The sequence below is a fragment of the Copadichromis virginalis genome, linkage group LG10 (assembly GCF_057382275.1).
Source record: "Copadichromis virginalis isolate Kocher_CV1m ecotype Utaka linkage group LG10, C_Virginalis_male_GT1.1, whole genome shotgun sequence".
NCBI lineage: Eukaryota > Metazoa > Chordata > Actinopteri > Cichliformes > Cichlidae > Copadichromis > Copadichromis virginalis.
Window position 1 is genome coordinate 16,208,875 of NC_140627.1, and position 18,626 is coordinate 16,227,500.

General features: G+C 42.5%; 1 protein-coding gene and 1 long non-coding RNA gene across 3 annotated transcripts; one reads left to right on the forward strand and one right to left on the reverse strand.

The window, feature by feature from the left end:
* Positions 1-538: 538 nt before the first annotated feature.
* On the reverse strand, positions 539-13,363 carry LOC146700134 (uncharacterized). 2 transcript variants are annotated; one of them, XM_085470204.1, is made up of 20 exons: positions 12,944-13,363; positions 12,535-12,569; positions 11,536-11,761; positions 10,744-10,950; positions 10,531-10,641; positions 10,197-10,296; positions 9,149-9,216; positions 8,979-9,049; positions 8,805-8,887; positions 8,608-8,719; positions 8,351-8,491; positions 8,036-8,136; positions 7,687-7,852; positions 5,177-5,261; positions 4,528-5,086; positions 1,845-2,626; positions 1,344-1,648; positions 1,142-1,250; positions 835-973; positions 539-732 (listed from the first exon to the last, which is right to left on the reverse strand). In XM_085470204.1, the coding sequence occupies exons 3-20, from the start codon at positions 11,750-11,752 to the stop codon at positions 561-563; spliced, it is 3,528 nt and encodes a 1,175-aa protein (XP_085326330.1). In that variant the 5' UTR covers positions 11,753-11,761; positions 12,535-12,569; positions 12,944-13,363; the 3' UTR covers positions 539-560. The 2 variants fall into 2 exon arrangements, with proteins under 2 accessions (XP_085326330.1, XP_085326329.1); XM_085470203.1 differs by lacking the exons at positions 539-732; positions 835-973; positions 1,142-1,250; positions 1,344-1,648; positions 1,845-2,626 and adding exons at positions 2,664-2,906; positions 3,009-3,147; positions 3,316-3,424; positions 3,518-3,822 and having other exon boundaries at positions 4,019-5,086.
* Positions 13,349-18,108, forward strand: LOC146700135 (uncharacterized). Its single transcript, XR_014922514.1, has 4 exons — positions 13,349-14,001; positions 16,659-17,320; positions 17,470-17,593; positions 17,712-18,108. It is a non-coding gene; the product is annotated as an uncharacterized LOC146700135 (long non-coding RNA).
* The last annotated feature ends 518 nt before the right edge of the window (positions 18,109-18,626 follow it).

An 18,626-nucleotide genomic window follows, 5' to 3' on the forward strand; every position in this document is an offset into this window, starting at 1 on the left:
GAGAGTCATGACGTCTTCTCTTGGGAGGAGAGACAACAGGAGAGTCGTGACGTCTTCTCTTGGGAGGAGAGACATCTGGAGAGTCATGAGGTCTAGTCCTGGGAGGAGAGACATCTGGAGAGTCATGACGTCTTCTCCTGGGAGGAGAGACATCTGGAGAGTCGTGAGGTCTAGTCCTGGGAGGAGAGACATCTGGAGAGTCATGACGTCTTCTCCTGGGAGGAGAGACATCTGGAGAGTCGTGAGGTCTAGTCCTGGGAGGAGAGACATCAGGAGAGTCATGACGTCTTCTCCTGGGAGGAGAGACATCTGGAGAGTCGTGAGGTCTAGTCCTGGGAGGAGAGACATCTGGAGAGTCATGACGTCTTCTCCTGGGAGGAGAGACATCTGGAGAGTCGTGAGGTCTAGTCCTGGGAGGAGAGACATCAGGAGAGTCGTGACGTCTTGTCCTGTGAGGAGAGACATCCGGAGAGTACTTCCGACTTCTCTTTGGTGGAGAGATGTCTGGAGAGTCATGCCGGGTCTTTTTGACAGGAGAATCCTGTCCTCTTCTCTTTGAGTTAAATATCTTGTGTTTTTGTGCCACGGTCCTTTTTACGCCTGCACATTGCAGCCATAGGATCGCCTTCTCTTTCCTGTTCTCTCAACATGCGGTCAAGATCCTCAAGTGGCTTAAGGGCTTCGCGCAGCGCTTCCTTAAGTTTCTGGTGATGCATCTGGATCTGTGCCAACCTATACATACATTTTAACATAAACCATTGAACCACTTTTATAATTTTTTATGTGGATATAATCACATAAACTGTGATATTTGAAATGATCATGCACATTTACCCTTTTCCCCACTGAGCGTATTTCTCGTCTCTTGCCGCTTTTTCACCAGCTTTCTTTTTCTGTTCATTTCTCTCTGAATCCAGATCCCTCCTTTTGCCACTTTTGTCTCTGAAAATCGTCTGAGCCTTACGCGATTCATCTGGTCAAAGGGGATGAATGGGTAAGTATGTAGAAACTTCATTATTTAATTTTAGGACTAAATAAAATACGACAATATAGATGATAAGCTGAAATGAGATGCAAAGCTGTATGAAGCTCTTCAATCAATGGGTGTAAAAAAATCTTAAGAGAGAAAAGTTGATGAAACCTTCAAGTGGCTGATTGTGTTTTTCTCTGCGTCTGTTCTCCTTTTGCTCTTTCCTTAAAATGTCCACAGAAACCAGGCCTGCCTTTCCACCAGATAGCATCCTTTGGCCCTGGTTATAAAAAAAAAAAAGACAATTGAAAAATATAACATTTGAGTGAAATCAGATTTGACATTAATCTTTGTTCCAACACAGTCTGCTTACCTGTGACTGGCCTGGCCTACGAGGTGGTGACAAATCTCCATCCGAGTCCCTTCCACTCGGTGGCTGCCCCCTGGGTGGAGACTGGTCAGAGTCTGAGCCCCGTTTAGTTTTTGAGGGCCTCCTTGGGGGAGATTGGTCGGAGTCTGAGGCGTTTCCCTTCAGGGGCCTTTTCCTCGGGGGAGACGGATCCGAGTCTGAATCATGTCTATTCTGACCCTTCTTAGCCACCGCTGACCGATGAGGATCCGGTGAGCGTTTTTTACTTAACAAGGATGAGCTGAGCTTGCTTTTGTTGGAGGCTGAATCTGACAAAGACACAGTTAATTTGTTAATTTTCATTTTGTAATGCCTTTTGGACAAAAATTAAAGATTTATTATTAGATCAAGCTATGTCTTTAAAATAAATTTCAATTCAAAACTCATGTTAAATGGGTCTCTGCTTTTTACTTTTATTCATATGCCACACCAGATTCCACTTTACAATTTAAATGGATCACTCACCTTTACTTTGCATTTTTTCTGACTTTCCTGAACACTGTCTTGGTGGTGACAAGTCTGGGGAGTCATGGCGTCTTCTCCTGGGAGGAGAGACATCTGGAGAGTCGTGACGTCTTCTCTTGGGAGGAGAGACATCTGGAGAGTCATGACGTCTTCTCCTGGGAGGAGAGACATCAGGAGAGTCGTGACGTCTTCTCTTGGGAGGAGAGACATCTGGAGAGTTGTGATGTCTAGTCCTGGGAGGAGAGACATCTGGAGAGTCATGACGTCTTCTCCTGGGAGGAGAGACATCTGGAGAGTCGTGAGGTCTAGTCCTGTGAGGAGAGACATCAGGAGAGTCGTGACGTCTTCTCCTGGGAGGAGAGACATCTGGAGAGTCGTGAGGTCTAGTCCTGTGAGGAGAGACATCTGGAGAGTCATGACGTCTTCTCTTGGGAGGAGAGACAACAGGAGAGTCGTGACGTCTTCTCTTGGGAGGAGAGACATCTGGAGAGTCATGAGGTCTAGTCCTGGGAGGAGAGACATCTGGAGAGTCATGACGTCTTCTCCTGGGAGGAGAGACATCTGGAGAGTCGTGAGGTCTAGTCCTGGGAGGAGAGACATCTGGAGAGTCATGACGTCTTCTCCTGGGAGGAGAGACATCTGGAGAGTCGTGAGGTCTAGTCCTGGGAGGAGAGACATCAGGAGAGTCATGACGTCTTCTCCTGGGAGGAGAGACATCTGGAGAGTCGTGAGGTCTAGTCCTGGGAGGAGAGACATCAGGAGAGTCGTGACGTCTTGTCCTGTGAGGAGAGACATCCGGAGAGTACTTCCGACTTCTCTTTGGTGGAGAGATGTCTGGAGAGTCATGCCGGGTCTTTTTGACAGGAGAATCCTGTCCTCTTCTCTTTGAGTTAAATATCTTGTGTTTTTGTGCCACGGTCCTTTTTACGCCTGCGCATTGCAGCCATAGGATCGCCTTCTCTTTCCTGTTCTCTCAACATGCGGTCAAGATCCTGAAGTGGCTTAAGGGCTTCGCGCAGCGCTTCCTTAAGTTTCTGGTGATGCATCTGGATCTGTGCCAACCTATACATACATTTTAACATAAACCATTGAACCACTTTTATAATTTTTTATGTGGATATAATCACATAAACTGTGATATTTGAAATGATCATGCACATTTACCGTTTTCCCCACTGAGCGTATTTCTCGTCTCTTGCCGCTTTTTCACCAGCTTTCTTTTTCTGTTCATTTCTCTCTGAATCCAGATCCCTCCTTTTGCCACTTTTGTCTCTGAAAATCGTCTGAGCCTTACGCGATTCATCTGGTCAAAGGGGATGAATGGGTAAGTATGTAGAAACTTCATTATTTAACTTTAGGACTAAATAAAATACGACAATATAGATGATAAGCTGAAATGAGATGCAAAGCTGTATGAAGCTCTTCAATCAATGGGTGTAAAAAAATCTTAAGAGAGAAAAGTTGATGAAACCTTCAAGTGGCTGATTGTGTTTTTCTCTGCGTCTGTTCTCCTTTTGCTCTTTCCTTAAAATGTCCACAGAAACCAGGCCTGCCTTTCCACCAGATAGCATCCTTTGGCCCTGGTTATAAAAAAAAAAAAGACAATTGAAAAATATAACATTTGAGTGAAATCGGATTTGACATTAATCTTTGTTCCAACACAGTCTGCTTACCTGTGACTGGCCTGGCCTACGAGGCGGTGACAAATCTCCATCCGAGTCCCTTCCACTCGGTGGCTGCCCCCTGGGTGGAGACTGGTCAGAGTCTGAGCCCCGTTTAGTTTTTGAGGGCCTCCTTGGGGGAGATTGGTCGGAGTCTGAGGCGTTTCCCTTCAGGGGCCTTTTCCTCGGGGGAGACGGATCCGAGTCTGAATCATGTCTATTCTGACCCTTCTTAGCCACCGCTGACCGATGAGGATCCGGTGAGCGTTTTTTACTTAACAAGGATGAGCTGAGCTTGCTTTTGTTGGAGGCTGAATCTGACAAAGACACAGTTAATTTGTTAATTTTCATTTTGTAATGCCTTTTGGACAAAAATTAAAGATTTATTATTAGATCAAGCTATGTCTTTAAAATAAATTTCAATTCAAAACTCATGTTAAATGGGTCTCTGCTTTTTACTTTTATTCATATGCCACACCAGATTCCACTTTACAATTTAAATGGATCACTCACCTTTACTTTGCATTTTTTCTGACTTTCCTGAACACTGTCTTGGTGGTGACAAGTCTGGGGAGTCATGGCGTCTTCTCCTGGGAGGAGAGACATCTGGAGAGTCGTGACGTCTTCTCTTGGGAGGAGAGACATCTGGAGAGTCATGACGTCTTCTCCTGGGAGGAGAGACATCAGGAGAGTCGTGACGTCTTCTCTTGGGAGGAGAGACATCTGGAGAGTTGTGATGTCTAGTCCTGGGAGGAGAGACATCTGGAGAGTCATGACGTCTTCTCCTGGGAGGAGAGACATCTGGAGAGTCGTGAGGTCTAGTCCTGTGAGGAGAGACATCAGGAGAGTCGTGACGTCTTCTCCTGGGAGGAGAGACATCTGGAGAGTCGTGAGGTCTAGTCCTGTGAGGAGAGACATCTGGAGAGTCATGACGTCTTCTCTTGGGAGGAGAGACAACAGGAGAGTCGTGACGTCTTCTCTTGGGAGGAGAGACATCTGGAGAGTCATGAGGTCTAGTCCTGGGAGGAGAGACATCTGGAGAGTCATGACGTCTTCTCCTGGGAGGAGAGACATCTGGAGAGTCGTGAGGTCTAGTCCTGGGAGGAGAGACATCTGGAGAGTCATGACGTCTTCTCCTGGGAGGAGAGACATCTGGAGAGTCGTGAGGTCTAGTCCTGGGAGGAGAGACATCTGGAGAGTCGTGGCGTCTTCTCTTGGGAGGAGAGACATCTGGAGAGTCGTGAGGTCTAGTCCTGGGAGGAGAGACATCTGGAGAGTCATGACGTCTTCTCCTGGGAGGAGAGACATCTGGAGAGTCGTGAGGTCTAGTCCTGGGAGGAGAGACATCAGGAGAGTCGTGACGTCTTGTCCTGTGAGGAGAGACATCCGGAGAGTACTTCCGACTTCTCTTTGGTGGAGAGATGTCTGGAGAGTCATGCCGGGTCTTTTTGACAGGAGAATCCTGTCCTCTTCTCTTTGAAGACAACTCGGGTGAGTCATGTCGACCTCTGCTTAATGAGCCAGCCTCTGTATTTTGATGTTCTTTTCCATTTCCTTCCTCTGTGTCATCATTTTGATCCACTTTTAGGAGAGGAAGTAAAACTATAGTAAACAACAGTCTTAACTTAATATTGCACAAATCCCCCCCTACTTCTGTGACTTCTTATTTACCTCCAATTGCTTTCCATCTGTTGCTGGTCCTAAAAACTTCCATCTGTTTCACTTCCTCAGGTCGATCATCAATCACCTCAGCAATCTGAACAGTTAACAAGAGATTAAGTTTTAAAACAGAACTTGTTGACATAACAAAATTACCCAAACTACAAGCATACCCATTTAATACAATAGATTAGATTTCAGCATTAAGTAAATGGCCTGTATTTGTATAGCGCTTTACTTAGTCCCTAAGGACCCCAAAGCACTTTACACGTTCAGTCATCCACCCATTCACACACACTGGTGATGGCAAGCTAAATTGTAGCCACAGCCGCCCTGAGGCGCACTGACAGAGGCGAGGCTGCCGGTGTTCCAGATCTACTGGCGTTTAGATCAACTGGCGTTAGTCGAACAGATGTGTGGCAGACTTCCGTTTCAGGAGCTGCTACCTACAGACTAGCAAAAAAACGCCAAATGTGTCATCTGTGACACTTGTGAGGTTATCTCAAACACACTCCGTCAGTCTTGATGCTGTTGAACAACAAAATGTTTAAAAATGTGGCGAGTTTACCTAGGGTTATCCTCATGCGCGACGCGATCGCGAAAACAGCAAACAATTAACACCATGCCGATGTTGTTCACAGGACAACAAGAGTAAACGATCGGGAGACTCTTGTTGTCGTTATCGTTCCCCTCACACGGTTTGTTTCTCCGAATTCAGCGTTTTTGCTTCACAACTAAAGCGAGCAGTTTACTTTGTGTGCACTAACATGGACTCGAGTCAACCAGTGCCACCACTGGCCAAGTGCCACAGCCTACAGCCAGATCAACTTGTGACACACATCTGCAGCACGTCTGAATTCGTTTCATGCACAATACATTTGTACCTTTCAATTGTGTCTGTTTGTGCGTCATGCAAATAAACCTTTGAAATGAATGAAATGACACTAATATTTCACTAGTTTTGTAACATCACATGTCGTTACCGTAGTCTGTGTCTTTTCTCTGCGAACAAACATTTTAGAGTTGGTTGTTATATACAGTCTGTATAAGTGTGGTTAATCTAATAAACATTTGTAAGGAGATGGCAGTTACTGTGAATGTACAGCAGTTACACAGTGATTAGTAATAAACAGTCAGACAATGACCCTGACTTTCTCATTCAGTCTTGTAGATTGAATGCACCTTCTGTGGAAAGTGGTACCACACAGTGTGTGTGGACTTCCCCTGTGCAGAAGGCGACTACAAATGTTGTGCATGTTAAATAAACAGAAAAAAGTGATCCCTGTTGTCTTTGCTTACTGATTGTTTTCAGTGTTGACAAGCCACATTGCTGCCATTGCATCTTTCAACATGTTTGTGGGTAGATTTGGATGTACCAGGGGTAAGTGCAGCCACTCAGCCTCTACTCAATGTCATCATAGCAAGTTAATCTAGTAGTAGGCTGTGGTATTTGGCCACAGGTGGCAGCAGTGGACTGACCTCCATTTGAAACTGCTCCAGCTGCTGTGTGATAGTGGATCTGCTACAAATTGAAGATCATATGGAAGTTTTGGAAATTAACCCTTGTATTATGTTGAAAAACAAAAAAGTGACATTGATTTTGTTGCGGGTCATTTTGACCCATACTGTGTAAATCCACTCAGAATTGTCAAGAAACTGCAATAAAACAATAGCACCTTTATTTTCCATCAGATAAACATGTAGAACACAGACATACAACAGTGACTTTCCATAACTATTTTAGGAACAATTTGGTTTTTCGTTCTTACAAACACGTATTTTGAACTTGCCCAACGTTCTCAGTTTTTCAATGCTCAACATTTTCGATTTTGTCCACATGATGGACAGAATGTAACTGTGTGCTTTCTGCAGATGTACTTCTTGTATTTCTCACAAAAAGTGCTTGTTTTCAAACAGGAATCTTCCTAACTAAGATTTAAAACAAAAGATTTCTACGTCTCCTCCAGTCTCACAAACAGAACCAATCGACACACCTGAGTCACTGACTTTCTTATATCCACTCACTCTCACTGGCTCTGTTTATTACTAATCACTGTGTAACTGCTGTAAATTCACAGTAACTGCCATCTCCTTACAAATCTTCATTGGATTAACCACACTTATACAGACTGTATATAACTACCAACTCTCCAGCCATGTTGATGGATTGCCTATATTGGCTGGAAATATTAATTTCCAGAGAAAGGACACAGACAGACGATGCTTACAGGATGTGATGTGACAACACTAATGAAATATTGACGTGTCATATTTGTCCAAGGCGTATTTCATTGTTATGGAAAAAGAGAATATTAAAATCATGATGACCAATTGGAGCAGTGATTTCTATGACTTTGTGTATATAATTTGGAATTTTGTACAAATGTAGGCCAATAAGGAATATATGATATCATTTCATTCTTTTCAAACAGACACAATTGAAAGGTACAAATGTATTTTGCATGAAACACTGGGTTTAACAAAAACAACAACATTATCAGTACCCTCAGGTGAGGAAGTACCTTGTTCATGTGTGGTGGCAGCTGGGGACCTATGAAGCCAACACTGTTGTGAGGCATGGTGGCGATGGTGCCTGGGCTCACCACCGGCTGGGGAGATGCCTGACCAGATATGCCAGCGTTATGGTTCAAGTGGCTGTAGTCCCCAGTTTTTCCCACATCTGTGCACCTGATGACATGGAAAAAAGAATATTAACCATGACAAAGCATCAACATTATAACATTAGGTTATAATAATACATTTTCTACAAGAAAAGTGAGAATAAACATGTCTACATTATTAAATAATGATGGGAAAAGTTCTACTGAAGGAATAAGCCTAGAATGTTTAAAAATACCGATGTTTACTCACTTGATGTAGAAGAGGACATAGGCCTGCTGGTTGAGAACAGTGCTAATGTCACTGACTGACACGGACGAGTCATTCATCTGAAACCACTGCTCATTGCTGGCCTGTGAGACAGAATGAGAGAGATGTGACACAGCAGATTCAGTTTCTGAATTGAATTTGAGCTAAAAAGAAGAATCTTATGGTTATATAGGGGTCTTTTTTTTCTTTCTTTCAATGCATACAAAGTAGTTTTCTGCTGAAATGTGTTGTTTATGGTGTTTGTTTGTTTGTACTACGCAACAGCAGCATTCAAACAGATTCGGGCACAGCCAGTACCTTAATATAGCAGAAATAGTGTCCAGTATGACAACTCAATCCAGAGTGAACCAGCACAGCATACAGCCTGTAGAGCTGGGGCTCCCCGTGGGACTGCGACATGAAGGGCCGCAGATCCAGATGCTCCAAATACTTCACATCCTGATGACCACCAAACAAAAAAATTCAAACATTACATGCAAATATCCTGTTTTATAATAAAACAAAGCATCTGTCATGTATCTTTATGACTTAAGCAGACACTATTGGCCATTTGCCTTTGTGATTTTGCCTCCACTGAAGTCTGCAAAGCGTTTGAGTGAGATGGTGAGCACATTGGCGCTGCGATGGATTGTAAATCTTTTTGAGGCCGTTACCATTTTGTTGCACCTGAAGGAAACAAACATTCAGCTTGTTGACAAAAATCACACCTAAACACTAAAACTCATCATGGTTTGGCATCTCTTTGACTTACTTGGTGCATTTGTAAGCATTTTCACCACCCAGCTGTTCTGGCTTGACAAACTGCTCCAGAGCTTTGGAGACATTTGGAGCAGTCTATATGAACAGAGAGAGAGAGGAAAAACCTCACACTCCATAATGCAGAGAATACATAGTAGCAACGTCACTTTGAATGTTGTCCAATTACCTTAATTTCCAGAGTGACATCCAGAAAAGGGTCAAATGTATCTGAGACAGCTTTGCAGTTTAAACATTTAACTGAAACAGAAATCAGTGCTATGAGTATCACACAAGCTGTAAGACATAAAAAGACAAATAAAAGAAAAATAAATCAAACCTTAAAAAACAGTGACTTACCTCTGGATCTTAGGTACCCGCCAAACACTTGATGGATGAAAGAGGTTGCCTGCGTTTGCCTGTCCAATCTATAATAAAAAGATAAAGCACAAAAGTTAACTAATAAGGACAGTGCAACAGTTAACTGACTGACCATTTATTTTTTAGCATTTTGGAACCAGACAATCACTTTACAGTATTCAAGTAGCAGAAAAGACAATAGGAGGAATTGGAGCACGATTAATTACTTAAGAGGCCATCTGCTGCTACACGGGAAGAATTGATTTGATGAGAATTGACACTTTAGGTTCTTAAAAAAATAAATGAATTAATAAATTATTTTTAGGAGTCTAACAAGAAGCACAACACTCAGCCCAGTGCATCTGTTAAACGTGTAGTTTTGGTTAAATGTGCACATAGACTTCGAAGCTCTATAGTAACACATAGAAAAACCTGGATTTTCTGAATTTTGCTGCTGCAATAATAGCACTAATGCCATTAGGGTGAATAAGAGATGACCTGAGGGGTTGAGTGCTCCTGCTCACACTGCTTACCCTGTTGCCTCAGAAGAAATCTATACTAGACACTAAGTCTGGCAGCTCTCTGCCATAATCCCAGACACCTGTTTTACTACACGTTTAAGCCGCTTCTGATCTTTTCAAGCCCTGTTACCAAAACAAGCTACCACACCCAGTGTAAGAATACTTTCTGTGTTGGAGCAGTCAAGTTCATTAAAAAACTTGATATAATAATGAGGTATTATATCAAGTGGCTTGCCTAGTATGTAAACTGAGGTGTCAGTCAGGCAAGAGACTGAGGAATCTGCATTTCTGAAAAATACTCTCAGCAATTGAAGCATTAATAGTTAAAAGGAACTAGTATAAACTGCACTTCCTGAAAAACAGGATAAAGGATTTATTTCATATTCTCCTACTGTCACGGTGTTACCTCTACGTAGCTAATTATGGATCTTACTACATAATAAAGTGCAAACACTGTCAAGCCCAAGTAAAAATATTTTTGTGTGTTTAACTTGTTTAGAATGCATGCAATGTAAAATGACACTCACTTGGTTCCAGGTAAGCAGGACCTTTGCATAGCATCCACTGTGCACCGCAGGAATTCATGAGCATCTTCCTGGCTTCCATAGCTGAAGTGGTTTGCAATCCCTGTGTGAGGGGAACGAGGAAAAACAGAACCAAAAAACAAAGCAGGAGGTGAATTATTGTAAAGGATACCACAGTTAAATGCAAGTTTACACTTATTTAAAAACAGAATTCAAAATCCCTCCAGATTATTTCCCTCCAAAATTACAAAAGGTAAACAGTCACACAGCGCCTCCTATCATTAAAATATAGGTAAACACTTTGCACAGAGCACAGCAACAACAGTCATCCACTTACACCCAAGCTCATTGAGTACACCAATGGGCTTAATGACATTCCCAGAGTTGGTAAAAACCTGAATGATGTGGTTTTGCATGGTACACATCATACAGAACCCTGGCTCATGACCTGCAGCAGAGACAGAGACAAAATACTGAGTGAGTAAGGAGTGATACAATGTGAGAATCAGCGCAGGACTGCGTAACACCACTGTTGGTGAAATAAACTTACATGTTTTGGAGTGCTCCCGCGTCAGCATGTAGTTTGCTAAAGGAGGGGTGTAGCTGAGACACTGCAGGGCTGAGTTGAGGAAGCAGGTGTTCCCCATGTTCTGGAGGCCTGCACCAATGAGGTGAACCTGGGCCCAATTTAGGCTGAGCCGATCTGGTGAGAACAGCACCTTCTGGGGCAAGTCAATTCCATCGCCACTGTTGATCACTGACACACAGAGCCACAATTATTACTAAAAATCTGTTTCAATACATTTTAAAAAGGAGATAATTTAATGCCACCTTACTTATACAACCACACACTGGCACATGGCAAAGTCATGTCAGGACATCACAGTAATAGCTACAACTATTAACAGTTATATAATGTGATTCTGGCCACTGTGAAAAACTCCTAAACAGCCTCAGGAAGAAAGATAGGACAATTTGCCTTCTCCTTTGTTTCTGCTAAACAAGTTGGGCTGCCGGTCTTTATATAAAAACAGCAATTGCATCACGAGCTGAAGTGACTGATCATGCAAAGCTGGATGCATTACATAACTGGATGAATGAACGGAGAAGGGAAGCAGCAACACAACACCCACAAAAGCAGTTGTCAAACTTGTGTGAAAGCAGAAGCAAAAAGATTAGCTGTACGTTACTAAAACCAATTCTGACAAATATGGGTAAATAATGGCTAAAAAGTGTGGTTCCATATTTGCTAAAACTGGTTGGAAAACTATTCTGTCTGACAATAAAAATCTTCAAACAGCTTAAAAAGACATTTTGAAAAAAAGCCAGGCTTTGCTCTGACCTTGGTCCTTGGGCTGGTCCTCAGAGGAGGGTGTACTCTGAGGACCAGCCCCTTGGTCCTTGGGCTGGTCCTCAGAGGAGGGTGTACTCTGAGGACCAGCCCCTTGGTCCTTGGGCTGGTCCTCAGAGGAGGGTGTACTGTTGTACACAGCAGCTCCAGGTCCGAGTCCGGCTGACTCGTGGTCAGACTTTTCTGAAGATCTGTCAACTATGGTCATTGTTCATAGCTGCATTAGGAACATAGACACATACGTTTATGAACTGAAAACAAAACAAAACAAAAAAAACAACAACAACTCATTGTTATTTTGGAAAAAGGGAAAGGGAAAGAAAACTTAAATACTACATCAATCCTACACTGGTTAGGTAGCAGTACAGTGAGTTTGGGCAACAACAACTAAATACAAAAGCCACATTAACAGATTATACCCAATTTCGATGTGCAAAAAACTGCACAATGACAATAAAAAGCTCTAAGTCTCTTATAGCTTATAGTTAAATAACGCTATATTAAACACTGCCCTCATACCATCGCCTAAACTTTCAGCAAACAAGTATCAGAAATTGTGTTAGATTGGATGATTTGTTTACATTCAAAAACAGACTAGCATAAGTGAGAGCCAAATATTAGTTTTTGACCGTTTGTTTTTATTTGAATCATCTTGTCAGATTCCTTTTAAATAACAAACACCAGTAGACAAGAGTAACTTTCGACATCTAATTTAACTCTGTCCAACTAACAAACTTAAAATATCGACAAAAATTAGTGTTTAGAAAACTCAAGAGGGGAAATGCCAGATAACCCACTCGACCGAGGAAATTTCCAAGTCGGAAGCACGTTTACAACAGAAGCAGCTGTTCCCTCCCACCTGCTCTTACAGAGTGGCTCACATTGGCTAAATGACGGCTGCTAGGCCTTTAACACGCAGCGTCGCAAAACCTCAAGAAAACACACAAAAAACCCTGATCATATCAGACGGAGAGCAAGTTGAGAGCTTACCAGTCTTGTCGAATTCCGAGATGGACTGACGCGCACTTAAAGAAGATGCAAAAACCATGGAAACCACATAAACATATTTGTACATTAACATAAAGCTGTTGTACACACACACACACACACATATGAAGAGAGAGAGAGAGAGTATGCATAGTATGCAAACGGCTACCAAACAGCCATCATAATTCGTCATACAATGAGAACAGAACAAATCAACAATTGACAATGACTAATTAATATTAAAATCTGTAATATAATGTATTGTTTGGAGTTTAGTCCGTTACTGTTACTATTTTTACCATTTCTTCTTGGAGCAACTGTAATCCACATAATTTCCTTAGGGATTAATAAAGTATTTTGATTCTGATTGTTTCAGGATGACCTGCCATTATCCAATGACACATCTGCTTACCTGTATCTTTTGCTCGTTTCTCCTCCTCTTCTTTTCTCTTTTTTCTAAACTGAAGACCTGATGGCTTTGAACTTTTCTTGTCCATCTTCCATTGGTTTTAATTTTGCACTGCAGTATGAACACCCATCCCTCAACCCAAGGATCACCACAACATGATCTAACACACCTTTCACAGATTCACTTTGTCTAGGGTGCATTTCTGAGATTTCACACAACCCAGGATTCAAATCATGAATACATAATGGGCTTGGATTTACAACATTATGAATGAAATGCGCTCTATTTGGAAGCAGCCGCCCCCTCCTCCCCTTTCGGTTGTGTGTGAGACTTTAAATCATCAAACTGTAAATTTTAAATTGTTATTGATCCCTTTATCCCTAGTCCTAAAGTGTATATTTATTTTCTTACTCTTCTTATATATATTGTTTGTTTACTTGCACTGATGTAACTGGAGCTTAGTCGTCTCCTTGTTCAGTCTGACGTCACTAGCCGTGTCTGGACCTAAACTCTGCTGCAGGTCCATATATCAAACGATAACTATGGCATTACTAAGCGTTGAAAAACTGTCTAAAGTCTTTCATCTTTAATAAAATGATCAGCGTTCTGCTCTACCAGGTGTAACAATTGAGTTTAACATCCAGGCATCCATAAAAACGGAATTTATGACATTTAACGGAGTTAGAAGTTAGCAGGGAGTTAGCTCGCTAGCTTCTATCTAAATACAATATAGCATGTCCTGACTGCCGGGTTTTGGAAACAAATGAAAATGTACAGCTCTGCTATCACTTCCAACATAAATGAAGACAGAAAGCTAAACAGCAGTGACGTTTGTAGGGTTACTGAAGTTGGGCTAGCTGTTATATAATGATGTGCTACGTGACCGCTAGCAACACAGCTATGTTAGCATAATATAAACAAGCTAACTTTTTTCCCACTCGATAAAAGTTAACGTGAGTTTTCTCGGTGGTCAGGAACAAATGTAATCGCATGGCAGGATGCTGTAAAAGGACCAAACTTCAGCCAGGAGAACAACTGAGATAATCCATCCACAATACGAGGTTAGTCATTCATATACTGCTGCATGGGCTGGGCTGCATTTACATTCTAAGGTTTTAAAAACTGAGCTTAAATAAATGATTAGCGGTAATAAAAGCCGAGGGAGGTCAACAGTGATCACTGACTGTTTTAGGAGCTTTTTGAGATCAAATAGAAGAAAATACAAAACATTAAACATGTTAACAACACAAAAGCCATATTAAACGCAGACTACTTTAGGCCCGGAAGTAGGATTTGTCACGTCATCACTTAACCATCGGATAGCATGTGAAATAGATGACACTTTCAACAGTTATGTCCAGATTAAGGGGGACTACAGAAGTGTGTATACTAAAAAAAGAGAGAGAGAAAGAAATTTAAATAAATACAGCATATTTGTGCTTCACAGTCAATTCAATTTTATTGATATACCGCCAGATCACAAGAACAACCTCCTCAAGGTGCTTTATACTGTAAGGTAAGAACCCTACAATAACACATAGAAAACCCCAACAATTAGCACTTGGCGACAGTGGGAAGGAAAAGCTCTCCTTTTACAGGAAGAAACCTCCAGCAGAACCAAGTTCACGGAGGGGCAGCCACTTGAACTGACCCTGTGTGTGTGTGTGAATGACTGGAGGGAGACAGGACAAAGACAGGCTGTGGGAGAGAGACAGAAAGTATTAATATTTAATGATGCAGAGTAGTGTACAAATACAAGGAGAGCGAAAAAAGATGAGTGAAGAAGAAACACTCTGTGTATCATGGAAAGCCCCCAGAACCATAAACCTATTGCAGGGTAACAAAATCTCCCGAATCCAAACTGGGAGCTGGTTCCATAGAAGAGAGGCTTGAAAGCCAAAGACTCTGCCTCCCTTTCTACTTTCAAATGCCCAAGGAACCATGAGTAAGCCAGCACTCTGAGACTGAAGTGGTCTGTTGGGGTTATATGGCGATACGGAGTGGTTGATTCTCAAGCTTTAGCTTACATATTGTGTGTGTGTTTGAGTCAGATATAGCACATTTTTAACCCATTGCTCAGTACGAGTAACATGTCCATGTCATTCTCCCTTATAGTCACTGCACTTTGTCCCACATTTATTTGGTCCTACGTTTATTTGGATCTGGTCACATTAGTTGTCATGCATTGGGGGTACTGAAATACAGTAGGACGTGTTCTCCGCACCTGTATCCAGACATCAATCCAGCAGTCGAAACCATGGAAGGCGACTGTGCTGGATTGGCTTCAAGTTTACTGTGCAACACCGCATGCAACTACTTCCCTCTACTTCCCTCTCCCTAAGAACTCCTGTGTGGCAGGAAGATGCGTACTATACTGGATGTACTCCCTTTGCCTCCTGCTGTGTCTCCACTGGATACGTTGCACGTCACTCAGTTCAGAAATATCAGTTGAAAATGCAACGTTACACTGATGGTAGGCGTCACGCACGGAAACCTTCTTTTCTACCAGGAGAGAGTGTGAGGATAAGGAAACCCCACCATGTTCCCAAAGGACATCCCAGATTTACCCCTCCTGTAACAGTAACAAAAGCCAAAGGCTTGAATGCCTTCTTGCTGAGTGATGGAAAGAGTTGGAATGCCACTCATCTAGCACGCTGTCGCCCAGTGACTGAAAAGAACGCTGACACTGTGTAAAAGTAAGTAAAGTGTAAAGTGAGCTTGTTAGTCCCCATAGGGAAATAGTTCCTCTGCATTTAACCCATTCACCCAGTGAAGCAGTGGGCAGCCACCAGTGCAGCGCCCGGGGAGCAGTGTGTAGGGACGGTACCTTGCTCAGGGGTACCTCAGGGTAGCCGTTTAGTGGAGTCGAACCCCCGACCTTCCGATCATGGGGCCACCACTCTACCTACTGAGCTGCTAGGCTGCACCACACTCAGACTGGCTCACCTACTGCCAGAAGACTGCCACGCGTCAAGTACAAGCCTCGCTGGCACAAAGACTATATTGTAGCATAATAGGTTGCTTGAAAAAGAACATTAGAGAAATGTTATTACTTGTTCTATCTTGAGTTTAAAAAGAACTGATTTTCTGCCACCAATGCACTAAGAAAAAATTGTCATGGAAAAACTGGAATAATAATTTCTTTTCATTTTACGTAGGAGTGCAATATAGTTTCAGGCTTATTAAACTTTGCTAGTTGTAGTATTCTGATGGTATAACTATTGCGACATTTAAGTTCACAAGTGTATGTGTGACTTGCTAAACAGTGAATTACTTTATTTCTGTACTACGCTATTTGGTGAACTCTTTTCATAAAGAGAGAGATGTTGTCCTGTAATGATCGTACCATATTGCACCACTAGAGGGTGGTGTCGTGAAATAAGAGTAAAGTGGAGTTGGAAAAGTTTTAGAGTTAGAGTATAGTTAGATGGCTAACTGATAACTTGTTGTGTCTCCCTGTTACCTCTACGATGTAAAGTCTGTGCTGAATTCATTAAAGAGCACTGTTCCTTTATGAGGACTGGTTTATTACCGGCCGCTACTACACTGTTCTTTAAGGATGTCTGCATTTCACACAACTGTCTAATAGGATAAAATAATTGACATTGTATACCCAAAGGTCAAGTCTGGATAAACGTGTATATGATCTCCAACTTGAGTGCAAAGCCAAGGCATATAATTGTGGTGTGTTGCTCTAATTTGTTTCCTCTCTGTGCAGGGGGATGACTGAAGGGATCACCTTGCTAATCCTTGCTGTCCAAACTGGCCTCATTGAGCTGCAGGTCATCCACAGAGCCTTCCTCCTCTCTATCATCCTCTTTATTGTTGTTGCTTCCATCCTGCAGTCCATGCTGGAGATAGCTGAGTCCTAGCCCTGGGAGCATCTAGAGGCAATTAAGATAATATACCAAAGACTTTTTTCATGTGTTTATTTTTAAGAAAACTCTGTGTCCCACTGTTTGTTTTATTTTTTACTGATCATAAACAACTATTAATAACTATGGGCAGTTAGTTAATTATCACAGAATTCATTATCTATGGTCATCAGTACAACTCATGCTAACATCATAAGTTAAGTAATACTACGGTGTACTGTCCTTCTTTCTTCATTCTTAAACAGGCAGTTTGTCTTTTTGACATCAATAAATGTAATCTGACTGAATGTGTGTTTGCAAAGCCTGTTATCAACCTGACTGCTTTCTCATACGCTGGTTTTGCTGCCCGTCCCGTAGGAGTTTGTGGAAGCACTTCCGTGCAGTTTCTCTCTGTCCCTTCCTGCTGATCTTTCCAGCGTACATGGCTTTTATGATCTGCCAGTTCTTCCACACGGACTTCTGGCTTCTCATCATCATCTCCTCCTCAATCCTCACCTCTCTCCAGGTAACACACAACCGCATCGCAGTGTGCAAAAACATTAAATTAAATAGTTTAAACTTGCTCTACCCAAACAGTTCAGGCCAATAATAATTAAACATGTATATTTGCTTGTTTTTTAATTCCATAATAACTCTGAAACACTCTACCGCCAGGTGCTTGGCACTCTGTTGACCTGTTGTTCTCTTCATGGTGGAGGAGTTTCATAAAGCTCCAGTGGAGAACATGGATGAAGTCATATATTGTGTAAATGGGACCTACAGATTGCTGGAGGTTCTGGTATGTGTCACACACACGTACAGCAACTCTTTGCTAAGTTCTGACTGTAAACCAACACTGTCATGTAATGCATCAGCACTGTCTCTGCCTCACTGTCAGTGATTTGTTACCTCACCAGGTTGCCGTGTGCTGTGGTGTATCAGAGAGTGTATTTGGCGAGTGGAGTGTGATGGGAAGCACCATCATCTTGGTCCACTCATACTATAACGTCTGGCTCAGAGCCGAGCTGGGCTGGCAGAGCTTCCTGCTCAGGAGAGATGCTGTAAACAAGATAAAAAGCCTCCCCACAGCTAGCAATACACAGCTGGAGCAATATAACGACATCTGTGCTATACCTTGTGTGTCACCTCTGACACCAACAACTGCAGCAAGCGTTTGGTGCTAGAGGTCACATTTTGAGTTTGTGAAGATATTTAAGGTAGACACACGTAATTAGCGGCAGCTGTGTTGTTGATCGGGAGGAAGCAAACAGTTTGTGACCGCTGCGCTGCTGTTAAATCCTAGAAATAAAGAATCTGAAGGACAAGATGAGTAAGGCTGGAGTTATTGGACTGTTTAATAAATTCATGCATACCAGTGACATCGCGTCACCCCCGCCAACGAACACCCCAGTGGTTTCAAGCCTGGGCTTAGCCTCTACAGGAGAGGTTTCAGCCATGTGTGTCCATCACAAGCCCACCACCATGATCTCAGGCCTTGAGGCAACAATCATGAAAACTAATCTTAACTGAGAGTGTTGGATGTCCTCATTGTTGCAGAGCACATGGACAGCATACTCACCTGGTTCTGTGGGCCAGCAGCACATGTCACACCATCCATCACCCTTGTCATCACATTCAATCTTGGTCTGAGAGAAACCTGAAGACAGAAACGTTCAATGATAAAAACACACAGTGGAATAAAATTGTGAGAAGTCATCAGTTGATGCAGTTTAAGGACACTTGTTGTTCTGTGCAGTCTCACCTGGAGCTCGCGCTTCTAGTTCATGCCATCATCACCAAAGATTCTTCAAATAATAGTTTAAAGATGTCCA